General features: G+C 37.4%; 6 protein-coding genes across 8 annotated transcripts; 3 read left to right on the top strand and 3 right to left on the bottom strand.

Annotated features, from left to right (window-relative positions):
- Window positions 1-49: 49 nt before the first annotated feature.
- LOC18053735 (pentatricopeptide repeat-containing protein At4g30700) lies at window positions 50-3455 on the top strand. The gene is made up of 2 exons (XM_006453493.2): window positions 50-2975; window positions 3085-3455. The coding sequence occupies exon 1, from the start codon at window positions 343-345 to the stop codon at window positions 2695-2697; it is 2355 nt and encodes a 784-aa protein (XP_006453556.1). The 5' UTR covers window positions 50-342; the 3' UTR covers window positions 2698-2975; window positions 3085-3455.
- A 770-nt stretch (window positions 3456-4225) lies between these two features.
- LOC112095828 lies at window positions 4226-5801 on the top strand. The gene is made up of 3 exons (XM_024178269.1): window positions 4226-4371; window positions 4482-5102; window positions 5422-5801. The coding sequence occupies exons 1-3, from the start codon at window positions 4290-4292 to the stop codon at window positions 5682-5684; spliced, it is 966 nt and encodes a 321-aa protein (XP_024034037.1). The 5' UTR covers window positions 4226-4289; the 3' UTR covers window positions 5685-5801.
- Window positions 5802-6081: 280 nt separating this feature from the next.
- LOC18053734 lies at window positions 6082-9545 on the bottom strand. 2 transcript variants are annotated; one of them, XM_024177652.1, is made up of 6 exons: window positions 9131-9545; window positions 8664-8933; window positions 8397-8570; window positions 8205-8311; window positions 7375-7694; window positions 6082-6953 (listed from the first exon to the last, which is right to left on the bottom strand). In XM_024177652.1, exons 1-6 carry the CDS (start codon window positions 9290-9292, stop codon window positions 6352-6354), a joined length of 1635 nt encoding a protein of 544 aa, XP_024033420.1. In that variant the 5' UTR covers window positions 9293-9545; the 3' UTR covers window positions 6082-6351. The 2 variants fall into 2 exon arrangements, with proteins under 2 accessions (XP_024033420.1, XP_006453555.1); XM_006453492.2 differs by having other exon boundaries at window positions 6082-6977; window positions 9131-9543.
- A 2020-nt stretch (window positions 9546-11565) lies between these two features.
- LOC18053733 (50S ribosomal protein L35, chloroplastic) lies at window positions 11566-14284 on the bottom strand. The gene is made up of 3 exons (XM_006453490.2): window positions 13878-14284; window positions 13647-13763; window positions 11566-11770 (listed from the first exon to the last, which is right to left on the bottom strand). Exons 1-3 carry the CDS (start codon window positions 14136-14138, stop codon window positions 11693-11695), a joined length of 456 nt encoding a protein of 151 aa, XP_006453553.1. The 5' UTR covers window positions 14139-14284; the 3' UTR covers window positions 11566-11692.
- Window positions 14285-14464: 180 nt separating this feature from the next.
- Window positions 14465-17433, bottom strand: LOC18053732 (nuclear pore complex protein NUP43). Its single transcript, XM_006453488.2, has 5 exons — window positions 16724-17433; window positions 16334-16403; window positions 15363-15591; window positions 15097-15170; window positions 14465-15003 (listed from the first exon to the last, which is right to left on the bottom strand). Exons 1-5 carry the CDS (start codon window positions 17416-17418, stop codon window positions 14950-14952), a joined length of 1122 nt encoding a protein of 373 aa, XP_006453551.2. The 5' UTR covers window positions 17419-17433; the 3' UTR covers window positions 14465-14949.
- A 4027-nt stretch (window positions 17434-21460) lies between these two features.
- LOC18053730 lies at window positions 21461-22014 on the top strand. Of its 2 annotated transcripts, none has more exons than XM_024178506.1 (2): window positions 21461-21749; window positions 21853-22014. In XM_024178506.1, the coding sequence occupies exons 1-2, from the start codon at window positions 21511-21513 to the stop codon at window positions 21977-21979; spliced, it is 366 nt and encodes a 121-aa protein (XP_024034274.1). In that variant the 5' UTR covers window positions 21461-21510; the 3' UTR covers window positions 21980-22014. The 2 variants fall into 2 exon arrangements, with proteins under 2 accessions (XP_024034274.1, XP_006453550.1); XM_006453487.2 differs by having other exon boundaries at window positions 21847-22014.
- The last annotated feature ends 623 nt before the right edge of the window (window positions 22015-22637 follow it).

Below are 22637 nucleotides of genomic sequence, written 5' to 3'. Positions count from 1 at the left end.
ATTATTGCTTGTTTAATTAAATTATATGTCACATGTTACGCAGAAGCCTTCTTAGCCATTTTATTTAATAGATACATCATGAAGGTATTATTTATTATTTTAGACAAATTATAAGTTTGTTCAGATTTTAACGTAAACAAACAGCAAGAATCCAGAAACTACACCGTATTTCTGCTAGGAGCCTGGGACTTCAGCTATAACATCAAGTCATCAACATCTCCAAAACAGCCGCGCGTGCGCGGAAACACGTGACCTCAATTTCCCGCCGTTTTTACTTTTTATAATTTATATGAATCTGTCGCGAATCAGTCTTTTTCACAAACACTTGAGCTTCAATTCCAGATGTCTATGAAAACCCCACAAAGCAGAAACCTGTTCTTGAGTCTTCTAAAAGGCGCCAAAACACAGTCACAACTCACTCAAACGCACGCCCAAATCATCATCCACGGCTTCCAAAACGATCTGTCAACAGTCACAAAACTCGCCCACAGACTCTCAGACTTCAAAGCCACGTGCTACGCGCGTGCCCTCTTCTTCTCCATCCCTAAACCAGACCTCTTTCTCTTCAACGTCATCATTCGCGGCTTCTCCAATAATGAAATGCCTAAATCATCGATTTGTTTTTATACCCATTTGAGAAAAAACACTGCTCTTACCCCAGATAACTTTACTTACTCATTCGTATTATCCGCAGCTTCGGCTTGCTGTGATCGTAGTATAGGTGTTCTGTTGCATGGACATGCGATTGTCAGTGGTTATGGATCTGATTTGTTTGTTGGGGCTGCTTTAGTTGATCTGTACTTTAAGTTTTCCTGGGTCAAGTCTGCACGCAAGGTGTTTGATAAAATGCCTGAGAAAGATACGGTTTTGTGGAATTCTATGATTTCTGGGTTGATGAAAAATTGTTGCTTTCAGGATTCGATTTGGGTTTTTGGGGACATGGTTAGGAATGGTGGGACCTGGTTGGATTCGACAAGTGTGGCTGCTGTGCTGCCAGCTGTAGCAGAGGTGCAAGAGTTGAGATTGGGGATGGAGATACAGTGCTTGGGTTTAAAGTTAGGGTTTCATGATCATGTTTATGTGCTGACAGGATTGGTTTCATTTTACTCCAAATGTGGAGAGGTTGAGGGGGCGGAATTGTTGTTTAGAGATATTGTTAGGCCAGACTTGATATCTTGTAATGCAATGATATCTGGGTATACTTGTAATGGTAAGACCGAATCTTCGTTGAGACTGTTTAGACAGTTGCTTGCTTCAGCAGAGAGAGTTAATTCAAGTACGATTGTGGGGTTGATTCCTGTGTTTTATCCTTTTGGACATTTACATCTCACTAATTGTATACATAATTTCTGTCTGAAATCTGGTATTGTTTCAAATTCTTCTGTTTTAACTGCTCTAAGTACTGTTTATAGTAGATTAAATGAAATGGAAGCCGCAAGGAAGCTATTTGATGAGTCATCAGAGAAAAGTTTGGCTTCTTGGAATGCCATGATAGCTGGTTATACCCAAAATGGGTTAACAGAGGAGGCAATTTCTCTTTTCCAGGAAATGCAGGCCTCTAAAGTCGCACCAAATCCTGTAACAGTCAGTAGCATTCTTTCTGCTTGTGCTCAACTTGGAGCGATAAGTCTTGGTAAATGGGTACATGAGTTAGTTAAGAGCAGGAATTTTGAGTCTAATATATATGTGTCAACTGCTCTAATTGACATGTATGCAAAGTGTGGAAACATTGTAGAGGCTCGAGACTTATTTGACTTGATGCCACATAAGTCTGAGGTAACTTGGAACACCATGATTTCTGGTTATGGCCTCCATGGACATGGACTGGAAGCACTACAGCTTTTTTCAGAAATGTTGCATTCTGGCATTCGGCCTTCTGGGGTTACTTTTCTTTCTGTTTTGTATGCTTGCAGTCATGCTGGCTTGGTGAGAGAAGGAGATGAAATATTCCAATCCATGATTCACGATCATGGACTTAAGCCCTTAGCCGAGCATTATGCCTGCATGGTAGACATCCTTGGTCGCGCTGGACAATTAGAGAAGGCCTTGGAATTTATAAAGGGATTGGCTGTAGAGCCAGGCCCTGCTGTATGGGGTGCATTGCTTGGTGCTTGCATGATTCATAAAGACACAAACCTAGCCCGTGTGGCATCTGAAAAACTATTTGAATTAGACCCAGAAAATGTAGGATATCATGTCTTACTCTCAAATATTTATTCGGCTGATAGAGACTATGTACAGGCCGCAACAGTTCGACAAGTATTTAAGAAGAGAAAGCTTGCAAAGGCTCCTGGGTGCACTCTAATTGAGGTTGGTGGTACCCCACATGTCTTCACATCAGGTGATCAGCTGCATCCCCAGTCAACTGCAATCTATGCAATGCTAGAGAAGTTAAATGGAAAGATGAGAGAGGCCGGATTTCAGACAGAGACCGTCACAGCTTTGCATGACGTGGAGGAGGAAGAGAAGGAGCTAATGATGAAGGTTCACAGTGAGAAGTTGGCGATAGCATTTGGCCTTATCTCCACTGAACCTGGAACTGAAATTAGGATTATTAAGAATCTCCGTGTTTGTTTAGACTGCCATACAGCAACTAAATTTATATCCAAGGTTACAGGGAGGGTCATTGTGGTTAGGGATGCGAATAGATTCCACCATTTCAAGGGTGGTGTATGTTCATGTGGAGACTACTGGTAAAAAGACACAAATGCATACCAGGTAGCCATTGGTTGGTCCTTCAAATTTGTCTGCTGCACAGCTGCTGTTTAATGAGTCCAAATTTCCTCGAGTCACCAACTATCCAGTGAAACCAGACAGGAAACCCATCCTACATGGCGACAGGAGTGAATGATCCTCCGCTTGGAAGAGAAATGATTCCCGTCTGCTTGTCCAAATAAGTTGTGTGCTGATGGTATTTCCAATTAATCAATTGTACAGGGCAGGACCTCAGCCACAAGAACCAAAAAATTAACAAGGTAAGCCTTATGTTTACTCAGTTTGGTCTCTTCCTCCCCTGGAGGATAAATGTAAGCAACTTTGGTTTCTGCATGTGATACAAGTTCTGCATCCATTTGTTTGATACAGGGGAATCTCATCAGACTTTGATGGTGCCATCAAGGAAAAATGTTCATGGTCAATGACTCATCATGACTCTTACCTCCTACCAAACCACTATTCTTTTTGCCTGGATCCTTTTCCTCACCAACAGGCCTGAAGAAGTATCAATTCATCCCGGCTATGTTGCTTAAGTGGCTGGAAATCTTGCAAGTGAAAACTTGCTGAACTTCAGTTATATCACCCAAAATTCTTCATTTGTTTATTTATTTTCACCATTTTAATTCAGATAAAGAATTCTCGGCGTGCCCAAGATTGAAGAGAGTTTCTATTTCTCTTCATTAAAGAGATTTTTTGTTTTCTTTTACCAGAATTACACTGGAATTTGATAAGAAGGATAGATTGAGATATATTCTTTGTATTCCAACTTTTCTAAGCATATCGTTACTCTTCTTTATATTTATGGAGTGTCAGTTTTCCTTTTATGCCTATATTATTAGCTAGACAACCGATTCGAATTTGATATAAATTTGAGAATTTGAACTTTCCCAGGTCTTTGACGTGATAACCAGACATATCTGAATAAGTAAGTCATACAATTGAACATTGACTCAATCAATTTTTGTATAGTGGTGATGGCTGACGACTCAATTATAATTATAAAGTAGTTATGTCCCCTATAAGCCTATATTTTATTTAAATATAAAACTTAATTAACAAAAAGGAAAATACGAAATAGTTCTATTATTTCAAGTTTTGCTTTGGTTAAATCCTTAAAGGTTTGTCTAATTACAAGCATAGCATAACACCATTGTTTACAAAATAAGCAAAAAAGTCCCGAACAACATTGGGCGCGTTTTTATAAGTTCGGATCCAGCTATGTTGCAACAATAGTACAGTATTACTGTTGTTTTCAGGCATTATCTAGCTAATACATTTGTATAATTATAAATTCAATGGCTGATTTCAACAGTGATACGGTACCACTGTTACAACATAATTTTGCCCTATAAGTTCCACAGATATATAACTTTAACTTTTTGTACAAGTCCTATACATATGGATACGGTGTTACTGTAATTAGTTTCTAATTCGGACTTGATTTTTTTTATTGTTTCCGTACTAAATTTGGTTTCTGCTTCAATTTATTATAATTTTATTTCGTCTCTATAAATATACACATACCCCCCTTTGCTGCCTTTCCTTGCTTGTCGTCTGCTGAATTTTCGTGCCACATGGGTTCAAGATGTAGCCACGCTAAGACTGTGACGAGAAAACAAAACCCTTCTGGGTTACAGCGGGGTTCTGATAATGCGGGTAAAATTATTTGCATACAAAATCATCCCTTTTGTTAATTGTTTCAGTGTTTTATCTATTTTCAATAACAAATCTTCTTTCGTTAATGCTGTTGCTAATGCTTGCTTCAGACAATCATGTTCAGAATCGTTCAGAAAACGTCGAAAATCCTACGGTTTTAGTAAATAAGAATGGGGATCACACAAGAGCAGCATCAACTTGCCTGCAGGTTTCCAAGGGAACGGAGAGGATTCAACAATCTTCGAAAGAGTCGTTTAAGCGGCTGCTTTCAGGCAATCCCGCTCAGGATTCACAAAGTGGAAGTATTTCGAAAATGGTTAAAAATTCTGCATGTACGATTAAGAAGAAGGAGGATCGTCCAAGATTATCTGCAAGCCAAAAGAATCTGAAGGGAAAGGCGAAGATTCAACAATTTGATAAAGATCAACCAAAGCTACCACTTGCTGGCAGAGCTGGCCAGGGCCGGGATTCACATTCACAACGTGAAAATAATTTGCAAAATTCTGCACATTTGTTTAAGAAGAATGAGGATCATACAAATACGGGACCGTCAACAAGCCAAAAGGCTCTCATCAAAGGAAAGGAGGAAATCACTCGGCAATCTGTGAAGAAGAAGCAGCAAGCTGAGAAAGTTACCCCAAAACCAGGCCCCAAGAATCATACTAACAAACCCTCAAAAAAGGGAAATCCCACTTCCACCTCTCCTCCCCGATTTCATATCTTTTGGGATGGTAAGTTCCAAGGTTTCGCGTTGTTTGCTCCGTTCTTATTTGACTGTTATTATCTAAAAGATAAGGACTTTGCTTAGGTTCTGTAAGTGCCACTGGTTCATAGTAACTCAACACTGAGTCAAAGAAATTCGACTTATGAGTTACTGTGAAACATGAAGAGCATGGTATCATAACCAATTTTGACGAATAGGTCTTGTATAAGGAATCAAGATTCCAGACTCAAGACTTGGCTTTGATAGAATGTTAGTCTTGGACAAGGCTTTAAAATGCTCCAACAAGGCTACGTATAATGTGAATAATAATGCTTTGCCAAATGCAGGTTTCGAAGAATCTGAGGAGGAAGCATTAGAACAGACACAGAGATGTTGTTTATGTGATATTGATCTAGCATATGGACCAATCGAAGAGGAAGCAGAAGATGATTATGAACACGAAGAATATGAATATCAAGTGTTCGCTAGACTTCCAGAGGTTGCTGTTCTTGCATGCGGTCATGCCTTTCATGAACAATGCTTGCTCTCAGCCACACCAGAAGAGTTTTCCAGAGATCCTTTGTGCTTTATATGTGCCAGCTTGTGCTAGATCTCCTCCCGCACCCCCCATCATTCAATTAATAGGGCAATCAGAACATAGTCCGTTTGAATGATAAAAGCTTTGATATTGTTTAATCCAATTGCAAGGGTTATTCAATTTTCATTCAAGAATACACACTATGATATTTTCATTCAATTTTCGTTGTGTACAACGGGGCTGTCATTACCTGACTACTGAATTTTTAATGTGGTTAATGGGTTTCTGCCAAAGCAAACCCCGGTAAAATCATTTTCACAAAATTGTAATATACCCAAGACACAAAATACCCTTAAAAAAAAAATGAAAATCAACTGATGCTTGTGCATGAATAACATGGCACCTGGAAGAAGGCCTATCAGCAGATGGAGATCTAATTTACTGACCAAAAGTAAACTTGCTAGGATCGAGATTAAATTTACTTTACTTACAAGTTATAATAAGAGGTTGTTTTACAAGATACCAAGCAAACGCTGAAGCTACCAACACCTACTTCGTTTTTTTACATGGGATATTCTAGCAGGATTCTTCATCAAACCAAATTTCTGAATCCATCTAGACCCCAAGGCTAGCATCTGTTCCGATTGATATTCAGATAATATTAAACACCAGCAATCTTTTCAAATCCACAAGAGCAAAGAGGCTTAATCCTTGGTACTCTTTTAACAAAGAGAGCTAACTATCTAGCTTGAGAGTCACCATCTTCTTCTGATATGTTAAACAAGAATTTTGGAAGAGATGTGATTCTGGGGAGATGAAGCAGCAACTCCCCAAATGAGTCTTTCCTTGACATGCCTGTTGTGGGCTTGCTCCCAGAGACATCCTTAGCATTATCCCCTTCGGAAGGTTTAATATTATCTCTCATTTTGTTATCATGCGTTGATTCCATAGTGTTCAGCTGCACACTCTTTCCATTTACATCATCAGGTCTTCCGTCAGAAGTTTCCCCAATAACTTGAGAGTTTTGGCCTACATCTGGTTGATCCATCTGCAGAAGGCAATAAAGAGAATTGACTCTTGACATAAGGAATTTTTCATCATCAACACCATCATCTGCTGCTGCTTGAGTGTCACTGAAGAGGCACTGAGCAATGTCCAAGAACTTACGGTAGTCTGATCCTTCCTCAGACAGGGGTTGGTTTCCAGAGGTCATCTGTTCTGATATACAATTTCCGATGTGGTTCATAAGATCACTCATAGACATAGAAGGGTGAAGCCCTGGAACTTTAATCTTGTCCCAATTCCTTGGTGCCTTTGAGTTTACTTCACCAATTCCACTCCCTTCAATTGCACGATTGTCCATCACTAGTATTAGAAGGGAAATCAGTGACACATTGAGAAAATAACTAGAATGTGCAATGATAAATGTAATAAGAGCCTACAAGAATTATGGTTTCATAACCAAGATCTTGAGATCACATGATACCAGAATTCGAGCATTCAATAAATATTTAGCAGTGACAACATTCCACAAGAAATTCAACAGTTACTTAAAAGCTAGAGAAATTAGTGAGAACAATGGCTTGCCCGAGAATGCAGTGCTTCACAAATCCAGGGCTATCACAAGTTATAACGTCATCACAAGTACGAGATTTTTTTTCCCAGTATATTTCAATAAAAAAAAACTGTAACAATAAAAACTTAGCAAAGAAAGGATAGAACATTAGAACTTCAGAACTGAGAGAACATATTGTTCTTGTACCTGAGCTGGGAGAGGGGGCTTCCCGAGACATTTGTTCCGATCCAATACCAGAAGGTTCCCCTTTTTCAATTTCTAAGGAAGATGAATAAGCTGCTGGTGATGCTAGATTCTGAAAACCTGAGAAAGATGGACCTTTTCTCTCCAGTTGATCACCTTTAAATTCTTCCGCATCCTCACAGATAGAAGACCTTGGTTCAAAGTATGGTGACTCCAAATTTTTTTCTGGCTGTCGGCTTAAGAAGTTCAAACGCATATCACATTGGATAAGCTTTTCAAAATGTTTGTTCAACAGCCCTTGCGGACACTGCAGAAAATGTTGCCTACAGATCACAATATTAAAATTTTCATCAGTTTTCAGCCTAATAAAACATGTATGAACATCTCATTCAAAAAGAATGCGTAGTAGAAAAGGAATGTGTAAGTCCTTAAGTCTGACAAAATGATTTTGGATAACCAATGTATTCAAAGAGGGCTCATCTTCTCAACTAAAAAGGCACACGAACCCTATCAAAAAAAAAAAAAAAGGCACACAAACTATGCTGAAATCCTTGATAATAAATATAATTATGGGGAAACAAATGGTAGTCCAAGCTTCAAAGATGGAATGTCGCTACCCTAGGTACATTGATCACGATCTATACACAAAATGGATGTATTCAGTACCCCTCAAATAAATTAAACCAAAAAAAAAAATCCCAAGTTTAATTGATAAGAAGAAGCATAACTCACTCATAATACCCAACAAAGAAAACTTCAGCCTCAAAAGTTCATAAAATCATCTGATCAATGCTAAGGTAGAAAAATCACCAATTAAGGAACAAGTATCTAACCTGTGTATGCTAGCCTGCCCATCAGTAAAATCTGCAGTAGCCTGCCATAAAGTGTGCTTCCTAGGCTGCGGATTAGTCTCCCTAAAGAAAAGGGGCTGTCTAGCAAGCTGCAGTACGAAACAGACTACCAATAAATCAATTTATACCATGGAACACAAAAACAAAATCTGTACAATCAGTTGATAACATTACCACAACATTCAAGGTCCCAGGTCCATCATCAGGACAGCTTGCCTTCAGAGCCATAATATCTGACCATTGAATCTCTACTTTGCTCTTGAGACCACCTTCAAGAACTTCCCAAACAAGCTTATGCTTTGCAAAGTAACACTTAGCCACTAAATCACCTTCATATCTCGATTTGTACTGCCACACAAACAAAAAAAAATTTAGTAACTTATTAACGTGCAAAAAAATCAATTAAAAAGACACAACTAAACCAAAACTTGTAGTAATCACCTCCCAACGCCCGATTCTCAGAATTGAAGCAGGAAAATTAGAAGCCTTAAGCTTGTCCGTACTACCAGAAGAACCAGCAGTGGCTTTACTCTCCTTCTTTACTGCAGTAGCAGTACCATTCTCAGTTCCTTGGGAAAGCCTCATTTGAATCAAATCCAACAACGATGGGCTCTTCCTCAGCCGCAGACCCAAAGGACTAGGCTCATCAAGAGGGTTGTATTGAGATGGGGGAATTGGAAACGAATCATTATCATTCCAAGCGCTCCATGCCTGAAAAATAATCACCAGCAATAACACAATAAAAAAAAATATGAATTACATATTGATAATAACCATAACATAATCACCGGGTCAAACTAATACAGAGCCACATTGAAACTAAACAACGTTCACATTTTTATGGCCAATATTTTAATTTTTCATTAATTTCTTTTATTTTCCCAATCTTTCTCGGGAATCAAACATACCTGTTGTTGAAGAGTTGAAGATGGCTTAGATCGCTTATTGAGAGGACCGTGTTCTTCATCTAACGAGTCTTCAACGATCTCTAATTTCACCGGCACCTTCTCCCGACACGACGTCGTCTCAGGATCTGGTTTCGGATTCCCTGATTTCATCAACTGAACCATCAAAAAGATTTGTCGAAATTTTCTCTCGCGCCAAACACAGAACCGAAATTTACGGAAAGTCGGATTTTTCTTTACCAACAAATATTGAAATTTGAGAAAATACGATTTTTTTTTTTAAGTGATATAAATAAGATTGATCGCAGATATAATCGGCAGATTCTCAAACCCTAACTTCTTCAACTTTATATTTTTCCAATTTTTTTTCCTAATTTTCTGAGACAACGAGAGAGACCTTTAACGGTGTTAATATGACGGCGAGCAGGTGCAAAATCCCGCGTTTGCGTACGTAATGACTAAAATAACCCCAAAACAACAGGATTTTAATGGCATCCGAGCGGTGGGAGATTTTGGTAATTTCGAGAATGACGTCGATAGAGCACGTGTTTTATGCACACATATCGTACGAGTTAATGGATATATGTGGGGGCCACGGGCAGCCGTTATGCAGCCGGCGGTCGTTGGCTTGGTCTGATACGTGGCGCAGGATCCTGCAGTAGATCGACAAAAATGGTTCTTCGACTTGACACGTGGACTGTTGAATTGGATGCCGTGAAAAGAAAGTTTTGGGTAAGGGCGGCTGTATTTGGTAATCATGAACTGAGCCGCATTTTTTTTTCCCTTAAATCATTATTATTTTTTTTAAGGAACTTTCTTAATTATTTACTCTGAGGTAATCATGCGATTTGAATGTGAAGATTTTGTCGTTATCCTATTTCATTGTAACAAGGAATTCGAGTATTGGATCTCGAAATCTCACAATTTGACATGTGTTCATTTTCTCAAGTAGGAATACACTGTACTGCACATGAAAGGTCACCCAAGTAATATTAAGAATTTTTATAATTGATTGTCAACACAAGTTTTTATTGACATATTTAATTTGGGATTAAAAAAATAAAGATGTCTGTCATGATTCTTTTAATTATTAAATAATAAAATATTAATTTTACAAATTATGAAATTTATTATTTAATAAATAAATAATATATAATTTTTGAGATTTAAATTGAGATTCAACTATTGAATCTATAACATTATTGCAAAGGTTTGTTATGTTGTTAAGGTAATTTGGCACTCAAGAGACACTTATTGTGGAAAAAAAATAAAAACTATAGCTGTGAAATATAAATTCATCATATAAGTAAAATATGACATTTAAATAATAATTTAATAACAATATGACCTAACCTGACTCGAAAATTTCATGTTCAGATCGGATGTAGATGAATCCCTCAACCTGATCAGATAAGAATTTATTCAATCAGATTGCGTCGAATTACAAGTTTAATTGAGTTTGAATAACTTTTTTTCCAATCTAATTAACTCGAAGTTTGATCTGGATAATCCGAACCCAAATGCGCCCACCCCTAATAAAAGTAACTTTGACTCCAAATTACAAAAATAAGTGTTTATCAAATTCTTTAAAAACGTAACCATAATACTAGAAAAACTCTAAACTTAGTCCACTTTAAGTTCAAAATTCATAACACACCAAAAATAAAACAGTTTAAACTTTAAACGATGTAAAATGTAAGGTAAGTTTTCTCTTATTAGTCCTGTGGTCTATTTGTCGGATTTTTACCTATTTAGGCATTCCTCTTTATATTTTTAAAAGAAAACTTTCCATATTCAGAGACGTATTTACCCATAATATGTTGAAAAGACATCCCTAAGTTGTAGGCAAAGCGTGAAGTCTCTAATAGAACTGGGATTGCTGTTTTATAAGAAATATTAGTACCCCACACACATGTCAAAATGCACAAAGTCGGATTGACCAATGGGATCGATACAACTATCATCAAAATCGTTTAGATCCTAAATAGTATCATCATCATCCGATTACATCAAATTGATGATGAAAGGAAGATGGTGATTGATATGGACAGTTAGATCCTCTGTTAGTACTCTTTTTTTTTTTTTTTTTGTAGCATTTAGATTACGCGGGATTATATAGTATTTGATCTCACTCTCCGAAGTCAAACGGATGGCTACTTGCTCATGTTAATTAATTTTTGCCTTATCTTGGATCCACATGATGGACACTTTTGTTCATAAGCACAAGACTTAAATATATTATCACCGGCGTAATCATGCCGCCGAAAATGACCCAATAGTTGAAGTTATATCATCAGTTATCAAAGATTATTAAGAGATTTTATTAAAAGCACCCACCCGCTAGCCTTGACAACCAACACCAACAAGCATACTGTACTAGTGAACTTTGCTTGATTTTGAGCTTTGTGGTGGAAACATCAGCAAAATAAGAGCCAAAATGATCAATTAGGGTAAATAAAACAATTGCTAGCACTTCGTTGTTAGCAAACAAACAAAATGTGAGAAATTCAGGCTGTCAGGCAAACGGAAATTACATAGGTCGTCTGCAAACTGTGAAAATCACTTCTACTTTGCTTGCCTGTTAACCTTGAGATATGGCAAGCAACCTATAACATTGTCGTAGTCACTTCGGCTAACCTCGTGCTGTTCACAACAAAAAATTAAAGTGACGTCAGAGAGCTAGATCTATGAGATTGCTATAATTCTTACTTGAAAGAAATATGACTGGTTGCTGTGATATAAACATCGAAGCCACCCAGAAAGTTGCATTCCATCTCAAGTCAAACAACAATATAATTAAGAGTACTCAATGTCAAGTAAATGAGTCTACCATAATTACTTTGCATGTCTAAATGCATTTCTCAGATTACATTTTCAATCAGCTGAATTTCACTTAAATCATTTTATATTATCTTCTTATATAAATGAAATGGGTGGTTGGATGGTGATGTCTTCATCAGCCTGTGAGCTCAGCCGCATCCATACGAACTCATCCAAGTTGTTCCACCATCTCTTATTGAGATATCAATAAATAAAACAATCTGTTGTGATGTTCGTATTACTTGATTTAAGTGAAAAAAATAGTAAGAGCTACAGCAAAAGGAACCTCAGGAATATTCTCCCAAGCTCCCCACAAAATGTAGACAGAGCTAAAGAAAAGAGTAATATTCAGTCTCTAGGACAAATTGTTCATACAAATTACCACTCCAGATTTCTTATCAAAGGCAACAGAAAGCTGAATAGCAAACAGACAAGCCGTAAGTAAATAAGGACTGACCCATCAATTTTTTCCCACATGAAAACATTAAAAAGCCAAATGGAAAAATCTAAACTTCTTTTGTGAAGCTAATGTTACATGTTTGCCCCTACTCAAGAACCATCCATTAAAACCACACTCCAGGCCACATAAAACACACTATCATCAACACTTCAGGCATTGAAACCTTGACCAGACAACCGTTGAAGAGCTACTCATCATTGTTTAAGAAACCCCCAGAATTTCTAATCAGAGGCAAATAAATACAAATCAGAAGTCAATTTTTGACGTTCTTTATCTTTTCTTAGGAGTGAGATAGCAAGAATGCATAGTACAACTACATTTTGAAAAAAATGTATACTCTTTTGGGGACCAATGAGTTGCCAGCAGAACTAAGAGAAGATAATTCCGGGAAAAGACTTTGACTAACTATTCACTAAATTCTGTTCAATCATTCTGATGAAGGAAATAAAACATTAAGAATCGAAAGATCCAGAATATCAAAAATTTTCAGTCTGTACAGTCACTCCAATTTCTATTAATCCTGAACTTTGAGGAGCAAAGAGAAGGAGAAACCATCTCCATCAAGACAAATAACTATAAGAACCGGAACTCCTATGATCTCCAATATTGTCTTCTCCATGCGCCCACACTCAATTAATCAACTTTCAGAAAGCATTTTAATCACTCCCTACAACAATTACATATGCCCATGCTACCCACAGTCCAAATTCTCTACCTATCAAGTGATTCAATAGTATAACAGATGTTACATTACCAAGCTCCCATTTAATGATAAGCTATTTTGCCCATTCATCTTTGATAGTGTACCTTTGGGCGAAACAAATCAATTTCTCCAGCTGATTTGATACTTTCAGACATTGAAGCACTATTTTCGCGTGATATATTCATCAAATCAATTGGCACAACTCACGTGACACATTACACCATCTCTTATTCTTATCTTGGAGCCTATAACTCAATCTTCCTCAACAAATTGAACACTAATTAATCTGTATTTGTTTTCCTTCTACCAGAACAGCTTCATAATTCACAACACAAATTCTTCCCTTTAGTGAATGTTCCACTGATGATTGTTCAATCAATTCATACAATAGCACAATAGACGGATAAATACAACACATTTACATTGCAATATCACTCAACACGTTATTTTGTTGTTCTTGGGAAAAAAAAGAAAGATAATAAATAAATGAAAAATAAATAAACACCTACAATCAAGAGAGTTTAAGGAAAGCTGACCATTTTAGAGAGGCGTAATTTTCTCTTAGTGTTTTTCTTAGCTAATAAATGCTGCTTTCCAGCTCTCCTCCTCAATATTTTTCCTTTACCAGTCACCCTAAACCTCTTCGCGGATGCCTAAAAACCCAAAAAAACCAAAACAAAGTTAATATCTTGTTACAATATACCAAATTCATTCAATACCCCATTCACTACCCTCACAAGTTAAAACCAAAGAGAAAGAAAAATGACCTTGTGGGTTTTCATTTTGTAACCTTTTGCGGCAAAAACAGTGACCGTTTGAGGCCTATTTTGAGTAACTGTTGTGGGTAAGTTGTTATGACGGAAGAGTAAAGGAGAGGCGGAAATGCTGTAGCTTGAATTGAGTCTGAGCGAGTTGTTAAGCTTGTTGGATAGAGCCAGTCGGAGTGATGAGCCACGAGAGGCTCTCACTGAAGAAGAAGAAGGGCATAGTGGGCAAAATTTTAAATTGAAAGATATCATCGAAGCCATGTTTTCTTTCGTTTCGTTTTATCTTCTGCCAAGGATATTGAAGAAGAAGAAGAAGATGAATTGGTGTTACGTGGAGTAACGACTGATGAATGGTGATTTGTGGATAAAGAGCAATTGAAGAAAGAAACGGAGGCCTCTATCTTTTCTGAAATTTACGATTGAGGACATTGCACATTCATCAAACGCAATGCGCCAGCAATGTTTTCTATTTTTTTTTTCTTCTCATTTTATTTTTTGTCCCTAAAATTACCCATTACAGTCGTAGTACTGCGTCATCCTTTATTTATATACATATATAAATCAAATTATTTAATGAAAAAGGAGGACAAATTTCTATATGAGTATTATCAGTATCATGCGGAATGATTTACTCAAAAGCTAATTACAACTGCTGGGAGTTTCACAAAAGGTCAGAAATCGTCTAAACAACTATAAGCACACAACTGATTCATTCAATTTTACCCATCAGGGCAATTGCTTGCTCTTACATTTGTAAGATCACAAAACAAAATCTTTCCTTGTCATCCTGCTAATCGTCCATTAATCACACTGCTTCTCATTATACATTCTGAAAAGGGTAATTAACAGTTTAACACCATATTTTTGTTTTCTTTTAAGAAAATAGCAGTAACTTGCAGTAACTTGCTCCATTCATCATCGGCAGCTGTGACTGTGATGCAGTACTTCAATGGCACCGGTACCAAGTGGTGGGTGAAGTTCTTTGCTTGTTAACTAACAGTTTAGAAGAAACAAAGATTAACAAGATTTCTGGCTGAACTTTAAACCCTTTTGGACTCCAAGCTTCTGCAGATCATGGTCTTGACACGATTGCTATTGATTCCCACTCCAAACTACATATGACATCCTGCATGACAATACGCATACCCATCAAAATGTTCATTTATTAGATTCCCATAATGCAACGCCAAGTCTGATATGGTTCCTACTCATTACTTACCGAGGGGTTCTGTGGGTCGATGTCAAAGCTGTTGATTGCACATGGTTCAGCCAGAAGTTCGAAGGGTTCTTCGCCTATGTAGTTGAACATTCATACATGATCAGTCACTGTATAAAATATAAATCTCTGTAGTATTCCTTGTTCTCTACAGATCATTAACACTTTCTAATAATGAAACGCGAAAAGCATAACTTCCATATAAGAATGAGAGCTAAGGAGTGAGTGATAGTTGGCAATCTACAATCACTGAAGCAAGAAATTCATACCTTGTTCAACCACAGCAAGGATCCCATCTTCTGAGCAGAACATGGCAGGTAAAACTCGTGAGGATGAAATGTTTGAGGACTTTGTATGGCAGTCATATTGAACCTCCCAAACCTCACTCTCAGATAATGAATGAGTTACAGCCTCTCCTGTTCCAACACCAGAAAGAACAATTGATTGCTGCTGCCATCGAAGATCCCATGCAAATACCGTACCAGAAGAGCCTCCAGCCTACGAGTTGAAGAAAATTAGAACTAAACTTAAAATTCATGCAAACAGTGTTACCTCACATGGTTTGCCACAATAAGAAAGCTAATCCAAGTTTTATAGACTGCAAAGTGATTCATAATCTATATAAAAGTTTCAGTGTCACCAAAGCACAAGCCATTAAGCTTTGCACAGAATGGTTTCAAAAATAAATAAATAAATTGTATGAATAATTATGATTACAATCAGGAAGATCAAGTTATCATTCAAGCCTCATTTCACAATTAAATTAATACAATATGGCACAAGCTTTAACCATTGTTCTGTCACATAAGAAAGTCAATAATTTATTACTTCACCATGAAGCCAATAGCCAAACACAGCAGAGTTACACCAAGTCCACAAACATTACTAGTTTAAATCTAACACAGCCATAGTAGAGCTAAGCACTAAGGAAAAAAACTGCCATCAAATGCTTTTGAATGAAGGTAGAGGGCTATAGTTGACCAAAAGGCATATGCCGCATATCTCATTTTTCATTATTGACTTCACTCAGATGCTTACTAAACAATATAGAAGCTAAGAAGTAAGAACAGAAATAGAAAGGCACACTAGCAGCAAAATTCTAACTACTGAAATGCCAAGTCATAAAGGTATAACATGAGCAAAACAGGGAGGAAACCAAGTCAAAAGCTTCAATAACACCAACTAGATGTGTACCCAACTTCTCAGATATTAGAATTTAAAGAAGCGTGCAGCATCTTACCAGACAAGTATGCTTTCGTGATGGATGAATATCAACAGAATGTATCATTCCAGAGGCTTTTCCTTGAGACCTGCAAAGATACAACCCCAAGCAGTTCATTATCCACAATAAATAATGAGAACCACAGAACATATTTTAAGTTGCAAACAGTAATCGCCAAGCACAGGTCAAGAAAGCATTTCTACTCCAATGTACGTGTAACCTAACATTCAGCTATCGATGCAATCATGCATGACAGACTACTCAAATTTCTACAATAAACTTACAAGCCATTGAATATTCAGGTTTTACTTTAGTAGCTAATCACTAACCACAATTCCACTACACAACAATGATTCCATTCCACAGCAATGTATAAGAATTTACGATCACATAAAGATCACTACTCACCCAAAATTCCCCTTGAATTGCAAAACCGGGCCCCCGCTGCCTGCTCGCCTGAGATCCCACCACTGAAGTCCATAGCCAAAGCCACCGGTAACAAATTCAGTCGGAGACGCCCACTTCACACAATTAAAACCCACCAGTCCATTCCCATCATAAACCCTCTTAAATTCACCGCCGCCAATAACACTCACCAAATTCACTCTTCCATCTTCCCCAACACTCACACAATCGCTCCCCGTCAAATCTACTCCCGAAATGGGCCCCACGTGGAACCCACTATTCTCATCAACTGAAAGCAACACTTGCATTGCCGAGGATAGAACGTGGAGAGAACCGGAGAGGGTTGACGCAGCGACGAGGGATTGGTGGGAGGTGGAAAGAGAGGAGATTCGGGTAGGTGGGGTCCATTGGGAATGTGGGGTCAGGGAAGCTGGTAATGAGATTGAGTGGGTTTCGAGTGATGGGCTGTCGGCGTCGGTGTCGTAGATAGCGAGAACGGCGAGCTTGGACAGCGGAGAGAGCGGCGGAAGCCACCGGACGGCGTCGATGTACTTCGATTGTGGGAACCTGTGGACTTGGGGGGGCGTCCGGACTCCAGTTATCGCCATTAATGGCGTAGATTCAAGGGTTTTGCGATGATGAATGAGAGAGTAGAGCGCGCGGGTTAAGAGGGAGTTTGTGATCAGGTAAAATATCATTAATATCCCTGAACTTTATCAATTAATATTTCGTTTAAGTGGAAAGTATGCATCGATGGCATTTACACAAACTATAGTCACCCGCACAATTATATGTACTTGTAATGTTGTTGTTATACAAGAATTGTTTTAGAAAAATGTGTACACATGATGAATAGTTCGAAGACATGAACGGAAGAGGCTGAGATTTGTTTTCCAATAAGCATTGGTTTAAACAATGGAACATTGGTAACGCCATTGTACATTACATTTATGTCCACAATCACAACATTGTTGCAAGGAATCTTTTGGCTACACACAAGACTTAACAGCAGCACCGGAGGAAGAGGTGCTCGGAGGTTCCTGAACTTCACCACGTTGCTAATTAATCTTCACTCTCGAAGGAACCTCTTGAGTATGAAAGCGGATAGAAACGAACTCTTAATAATTAGCCTCAACAAATGAGTGATGTTCGTGTACCTTTATGTTCCATTTATTAGACAATGGGATTTTGCACATTGGTCATGACAATGTCTTCAAAAATGTGAAATTGGAAGCGATGCCTGCTTGAGAATCAGGCCATGTTTTAGTTCTTACGCCATTTGGTACCTGTGGAAGTGCAATTTCTCACTGTCAATCCAACAACACCTTCCTCCTTTGGATATTTTCCAAGGCCACCAACACTGATCCCGTGTCCCAGTCCACAGAAAACATCAGAAACTAAAAATGTTTTTACTGCCGTGACCAAGAGAGACCCAGTCATCCCCGGTGGCTATCACTGAGTGTATTATTTTCACACCATTTGACCTTCCAATGCGAATTCCATCTGTATTGGGACTATCCTTGATCGTGTGCTGTGATTCTAAAGTTTCTCAGCTTCAAATGGTGGCAACCGAAAATTCTAATATGGAAGTACTTGCTATCAACAGATTTTATTCCAGTAATTATTGAGTCATTCAGGGAATTCAACGGTGTAGACTGTCAAAAAATTAACAAAGCAAGAGCAATTATTTAAGCAATCTTAGGCTAAGAAAACAGAGCAAGCACTGTTAATTTACAAGACTACGAGTGTATTTGGGATTGAGATTGGGTAGCTGTATTTTAAAAGGTACAACACTAAAATGTTTGGTAAACATTAACGGTTGTAGCTTGTAAGCTTTATTGATATAATTTTTTACTTGTATAATAAAAAATTTATTATATTTTTAATAATTTTGTTAAAATTTTTATTTATTAAATATTATTAATTTTTGTTTGATAATTTTTTTTTTCCACAACTATTATAGTTTAAAAATTACAGTATCTCAATCCCAAACGAGATCTACATGCAATGGAAAGCTAGCGTTTGAAACTTTTGTGGCGTTTATTCAGTGGCCATGCGGTTTGTTAGGTAAAATTTTACGTAAATTTTATTAGAACACTCATTACAACTTGTACTCCGGATGTGAGCTTCGCATTGTATTATTAGAATGCAAGTTTTCTCAGGCTTTTGTGGCATTTAACTGAACAGATAAACCGTTTGTTTCTTTAAACAACCAACTCAATTAATCTCCTGGAATGGCGCTTCTCAAGAGTTCGGTGGATTCCACCCATTCTTGGCCAGCAGCTCCTTTTTTTTTTTAAAGATGTTGCCAAAAATTTTACATAAATTTACATCCGGAGTACAGATTTTACGTTTATTATTAGAATGCAAATTGTAACGAGATTTTTAAGAAACAAGCGGTTTGTTGATTCAGTTACATAAATTCAAATATAAATTATTAATAAAAAAAGAAAGAAGTGATCATTAGATTCTTGGTCCCCTGAGCAACATTTGAATTTGTACTGCAGATTCTTTTGTGCAAATAGATACGAATTTGCCTCTGAGCAAACTAAAAGGCCGTCGCTTAAAATCCCACATGGGTAATTTTTAAAAACCTCCCCTGAGGTTCGAGACTGTTGCAAGAAGATGGCCAAAATCATTTTATTTGTAAAAGACCCCCTACGTTTTTGTTCCGTTTGGTTGCCGTTTGGCTAGTTAGGGGCGTTATTGACATTTTGCAAAACACAGAGGAAGTGGTCCGACGGACTCGCTGCAATCGTTGACCATTTTCAAGTAGCGGATAAAAGTAATATCCGCATCTTCTTCCCTTTGTCTAGACCCCCAAACTCTCAATGGCTGGTGTTCTGAACTACACTAGTGAAAATGGTTGCTCCTGCTACCTCGACCAACTTCATGGGGATGAAGCCGCAGTTGCTTGTGGAAGCATAGAAGGCTACTGGCTCTGTTCAGTTCTACGAGACAGCGTTTGGTGCTGTGGAGATCAGCCGCAACATGGATTTGCCTGGTCTTGGATGGTTGGTGCCTAGTGAAATCTTCCCTCTCGAAATAAGATCAGCGGCACAGAGTGTGAATGTTTCTGTCAACATGTTGTTCACATTCTTGGTTGCGCAAGTGTTCTTGAACATGCTGTGCCACCTCAAGTTTGGCTTGTTCCTTTTCTTCGCGTTCTTCGTGCTGGTGATGTCATTCTTCATCTACTTCTTCTTGCCGGAGACCAAGGGAATTCCGATTTGGGTCTATCGGAACCAACACCAACTACTGGTACCTGGTACCAAGGGAATTCCGATTTGGTTTTTTTTTTCAACAATGAGTTGCGAATTACAACTAAATTTCAAAGAAGTGCCAAGAACATAAGAGCAGTTTTCAACTTTATTCATTATAATGGGATTCCTCTAGAGTGCAAGGAAGATTGTTTAAATTCAACCATAATGAATAGAAAACACAAATTTATTAAAACTTCAACAATAAGGCATCAAAATCAACAAAAAAACTGACAGCCAATTTCAGCAACTTCTCTTTGTACCATGTTATCTAACATGAATACAAGAATGAACTACAATCATGATTCCCGAGTAGAATTTCTACACAATAATAGTTTTCTTTTTTTCCGAGAATATTAATAATTAATCCTAGCGAGCTCTGTATTATTTTCGAACTCGGCCAGATGCCCTCAGTTTCATTTTTAAGTTTTTCCTTTTTTAAATATGACTCGTTAGTTTGCATAATTAATTCAAAGGAAAGAATGAATGTTCGATTAAACTATGAACAAGTTTTGCACAGAATAATAGTATAACTCTAACTATGACCGTGAAGTGTGAAAAATCAAATAATCTTTACTGCTACTTTTGCAACCACAATAAATATGAAATCGTCATTCATTAATGGAATTTTATTTACGGCATTTAAACATGTTATAAGTAACGGAATTTTTACGCCTAAGGGAAGTTTTTTCCATAAATGATATAAATGATATGAGAATGACGGATTGATTGTCATTACAGACGTTTACTTTTTTAATTATTCCGCGGAGAAAACTAAAGTTTACCTGTGATTCTCATTTCTCAAATTCATTGTCACGATAATAACTTACAGTTGCTGCAATATTGCACGAAGATTCCTGGAAGTTGCATGCAGTTCAAATAATTTTCATTTGTACAAAAACCGTCCAGAATTTTCAAACCCAAAAGATGCTTATAATTTTTTTTGTTTCCCCTATAACCCACCCATCAAAAACTTTTTTCATTTATTGTAACTTTGCAATTTCCTTGGAAGATACTTGGAACTGCCAATATCTTCTAATTATTGTTTTAAAAATAATCTCAGTTGCATGCCCAATTAACAAATCAGTAGTTGGTGTTGGTTCTTTATGTTGCACGCGCAATACCAGTTGAAGAAGATGCGGATATTACTTTTATCCGCTACTTGAAAATGGTCAACGATTGCAGCGAGTCCGTCGGACGACTTCCTCTGTGTTTTGCAAAATGTCAATAACGCCCCTAACTAGCCAAACGGCAACCAAACGGAACAAAAACGTAGGGGGTCTTTTACAAATAAAACGATTTTGGCCATCTACTTGCAACAGCCTCGAACCTCAGGGGAGGTTTTTAAAAATTACCCAATCCCACATACCACCCTGCCTGGCCTCTTCACAAGAAGTTCTCCATTAATTAATATGTACTAAAAAGAGAAAATTACCATTGTACCCTCCTGATATGAGGAAGTCAGTTAACATATCGGGTCTATTGTGCATCATAGGATGAATGAACGGATAAGATAACAGCCCTTGAGAAATGCTGGTCACGGAAAAGTGCTTTTCCTTCAGAAACTTAACTCCTTATCTTCCCGTAAAGAAGCATGCTGTTGGCAGCAATTGCAAATCCTTCATCACATTAGCCAAAAAGAAAGACCTCCCTGAAACTTCAAGCGCCCAACAGCAGAACGAGAAACCAATATTTCCAATCAAGGTTTCAAATTTAATTCTCTCCAGAGCTGCTGTTGCAGTTCTTGGATTAGGATTCTTTGATGCCGGGTACGTAAATAATCTTTCTTCTTTTTCTTTCTTTTTTCTTCATCTTATGTCATTGATAGATCATTGTTTTAAGTTTGAAGAATTTGATGACGTGTAGGTACAGTGGAGATTGGTCAAGAATTGGAGTGATTTCAGAAGAAACTGAAGCCTTGCTAAAAGTTGCAGCTTTTGGAGTTGTTCCTCTCTGTATCTTCTTTATATTTTCTTTTTACGAGGAGTCACAGGCTTGAGCATATTTCTCAACTGGGATTTTTCTTTTTTTTTTTTGATTTAATATTATTTTGTGATTGGATTGATATATGATTTAGCAGTCTAGAAGATGAATTGAACAGTAAAATGTACGAAGAATAATATTAATATTGGCTTCTGTTCTGTAATGGAATGCTTAAACAAGTGGACCAACGCTCAGTTGGATAATGTACTGACAATCAAATTGTGACCTCACGTTTGCTAGCTTAACAAAAATTCAGCTAGAAGCAGAAAAAATAAAAGCACCGGTCCAAAAGTGCTTCTCAACTTAGAAGATGGTTCTATCAATTTTGATTCAAAGCCACCCTAAAATGTTAGACTTGAGAAGTAGGCAGAAAAAGGGTTAAAAGAAAGAATCAATCTCAAGAATACGCTCCTCAACACCAAAAGCTGCAATATTGCAAAAACTTTTTCGGCTACCAGAGTTACATTCCATATATATAAGGCATTCAATTCATATACTAAACCTCTTTTTTTTTTTTTTTTTACCTGTAAAACAAAGTAGAAAAAAAACTGAAGGAAATTTTTTTGGCTATATCAATAGACACAGTAGGTGCATTTTCATTTTCAGTCGTATCAAAGATGATAAAAAAGAGAAGCACTCAAGAAAACAAGTTCTAGATACATCTCACAAGAACA

This window comes from Citrus clementina, unplaced genomic scaffold, assembly GCF_000493195.1.
Source record: "Citrus clementina cultivar Clemenules unplaced genomic scaffold, Citrus_clementina_v1.0 scaffold_1, whole genome shotgun sequence".
Lineage (NCBI taxonomy): Eukaryota > Viridiplantae > Streptophyta > Magnoliopsida > Sapindales > Rutaceae > Citrus > Citrus x clementina.
The sequence above is the reverse complement of the archived record's forward strand: the minus strand, read 5'-3'. Positions and strand labels throughout refer to the sequence as shown.

Coding starts and splice junctions, on each gene's coding strand:
- LOC18053735 (XM_006453493.2), top strand. CDS start 343: ATGTCTATGAAAACCCCACAAAGCAGAAACCTGTTCTTGAGTCTTCTA.
- LOC112095828 (XM_024178269.1), top strand. CDS start 4,290: ATGGGTTCAAGATGTAGCCACGCTAAGACTGTGACGAGAAAACAAAAC. Junction 4,372..4,481: donor GCGGGGTTCTGATAATGCGG/GTAAAATTATTT, acceptor TGCTTGCTTCAG/ACAATCATGTTCAGAATCGT. Junction 5,103..5,421: donor ATTTCATATCTTTTGGGATG/GTAAGTTCCAAG, acceptor TGCCAAATGCAG/GTTTCGAAGAATCTGAGGAG.
- LOC18053734 (XM_006453492.2), bottom strand. CDS start 9,292: ATGGTTCAGTTGATGAAATCAGGGAATCCGAAACCAGATCCTGAGACG. Junction 8,934..9,130: donor CTTCAACTCTTCAACAACAG/GTATGTTTGATT, acceptor ATTATTTTTCAG/GCATGGAGCGCTTGGAATGA. Junction 7,695..8,204: donor GGGCAGGCTAGCATACACAG/GTTAGATACTTG, acceptor TGTGATCTGTAG/GCAACATTTTCTGCAGTGTC.
- LOC18053733 (XM_006453490.2), bottom strand. CDS start 14,138: ATGGCTTCGATGATATCTTTCAATTTAAAATTTTGCCCACTATGCCCT. Junction 13,764..13,877: donor ACAAAATGAAAACCCACAAG/GTCATTTTTCTT, acceptor TTGGGTTTTTAG/GCATCCGCGAAGAGGTTTAG. Junction 11,771..13,646: donor AATTACGCCTCTCTAAAATG/GTCAGCTTTCCT, acceptor TGTTGTGAACAG/CACGAGGTTAGCCGAAGTGA.
- LOC18053732 (XM_006453488.2), bottom strand. CDS start 17,418: ATGATATTTTACCTGATCACAAACTCCCTCTTAACCCGCGCGCTCTAC. Junction 15,592..16,333: donor CACGAAAGCATACTTGTCTG/GTAAGATGCTGC, acceptor TTCAACTCGTAG/GCTGGAGGCTCTTCTGGTAC. Junction 15,004..15,096: donor TCGACCCACAGAACCCCTCG/GTAAGTAATGAG, acceptor ATTGTCATGCAG/GATGTCATATGTAGTTTGGA.
- LOC18053730 (XM_006453487.2), top strand. CDS start 21,511: ATGCTGGTCACGGAAAAGTGCTTTTCCTTCAGAAACTTAACTCCTTAT. Junction 21,750..21,846: donor TTAGGATTCTTTGATGCCGG/GTACGTAAATAA, acceptor GATGACGTGTAG/GTACAGTGGAGATTGGTCAA.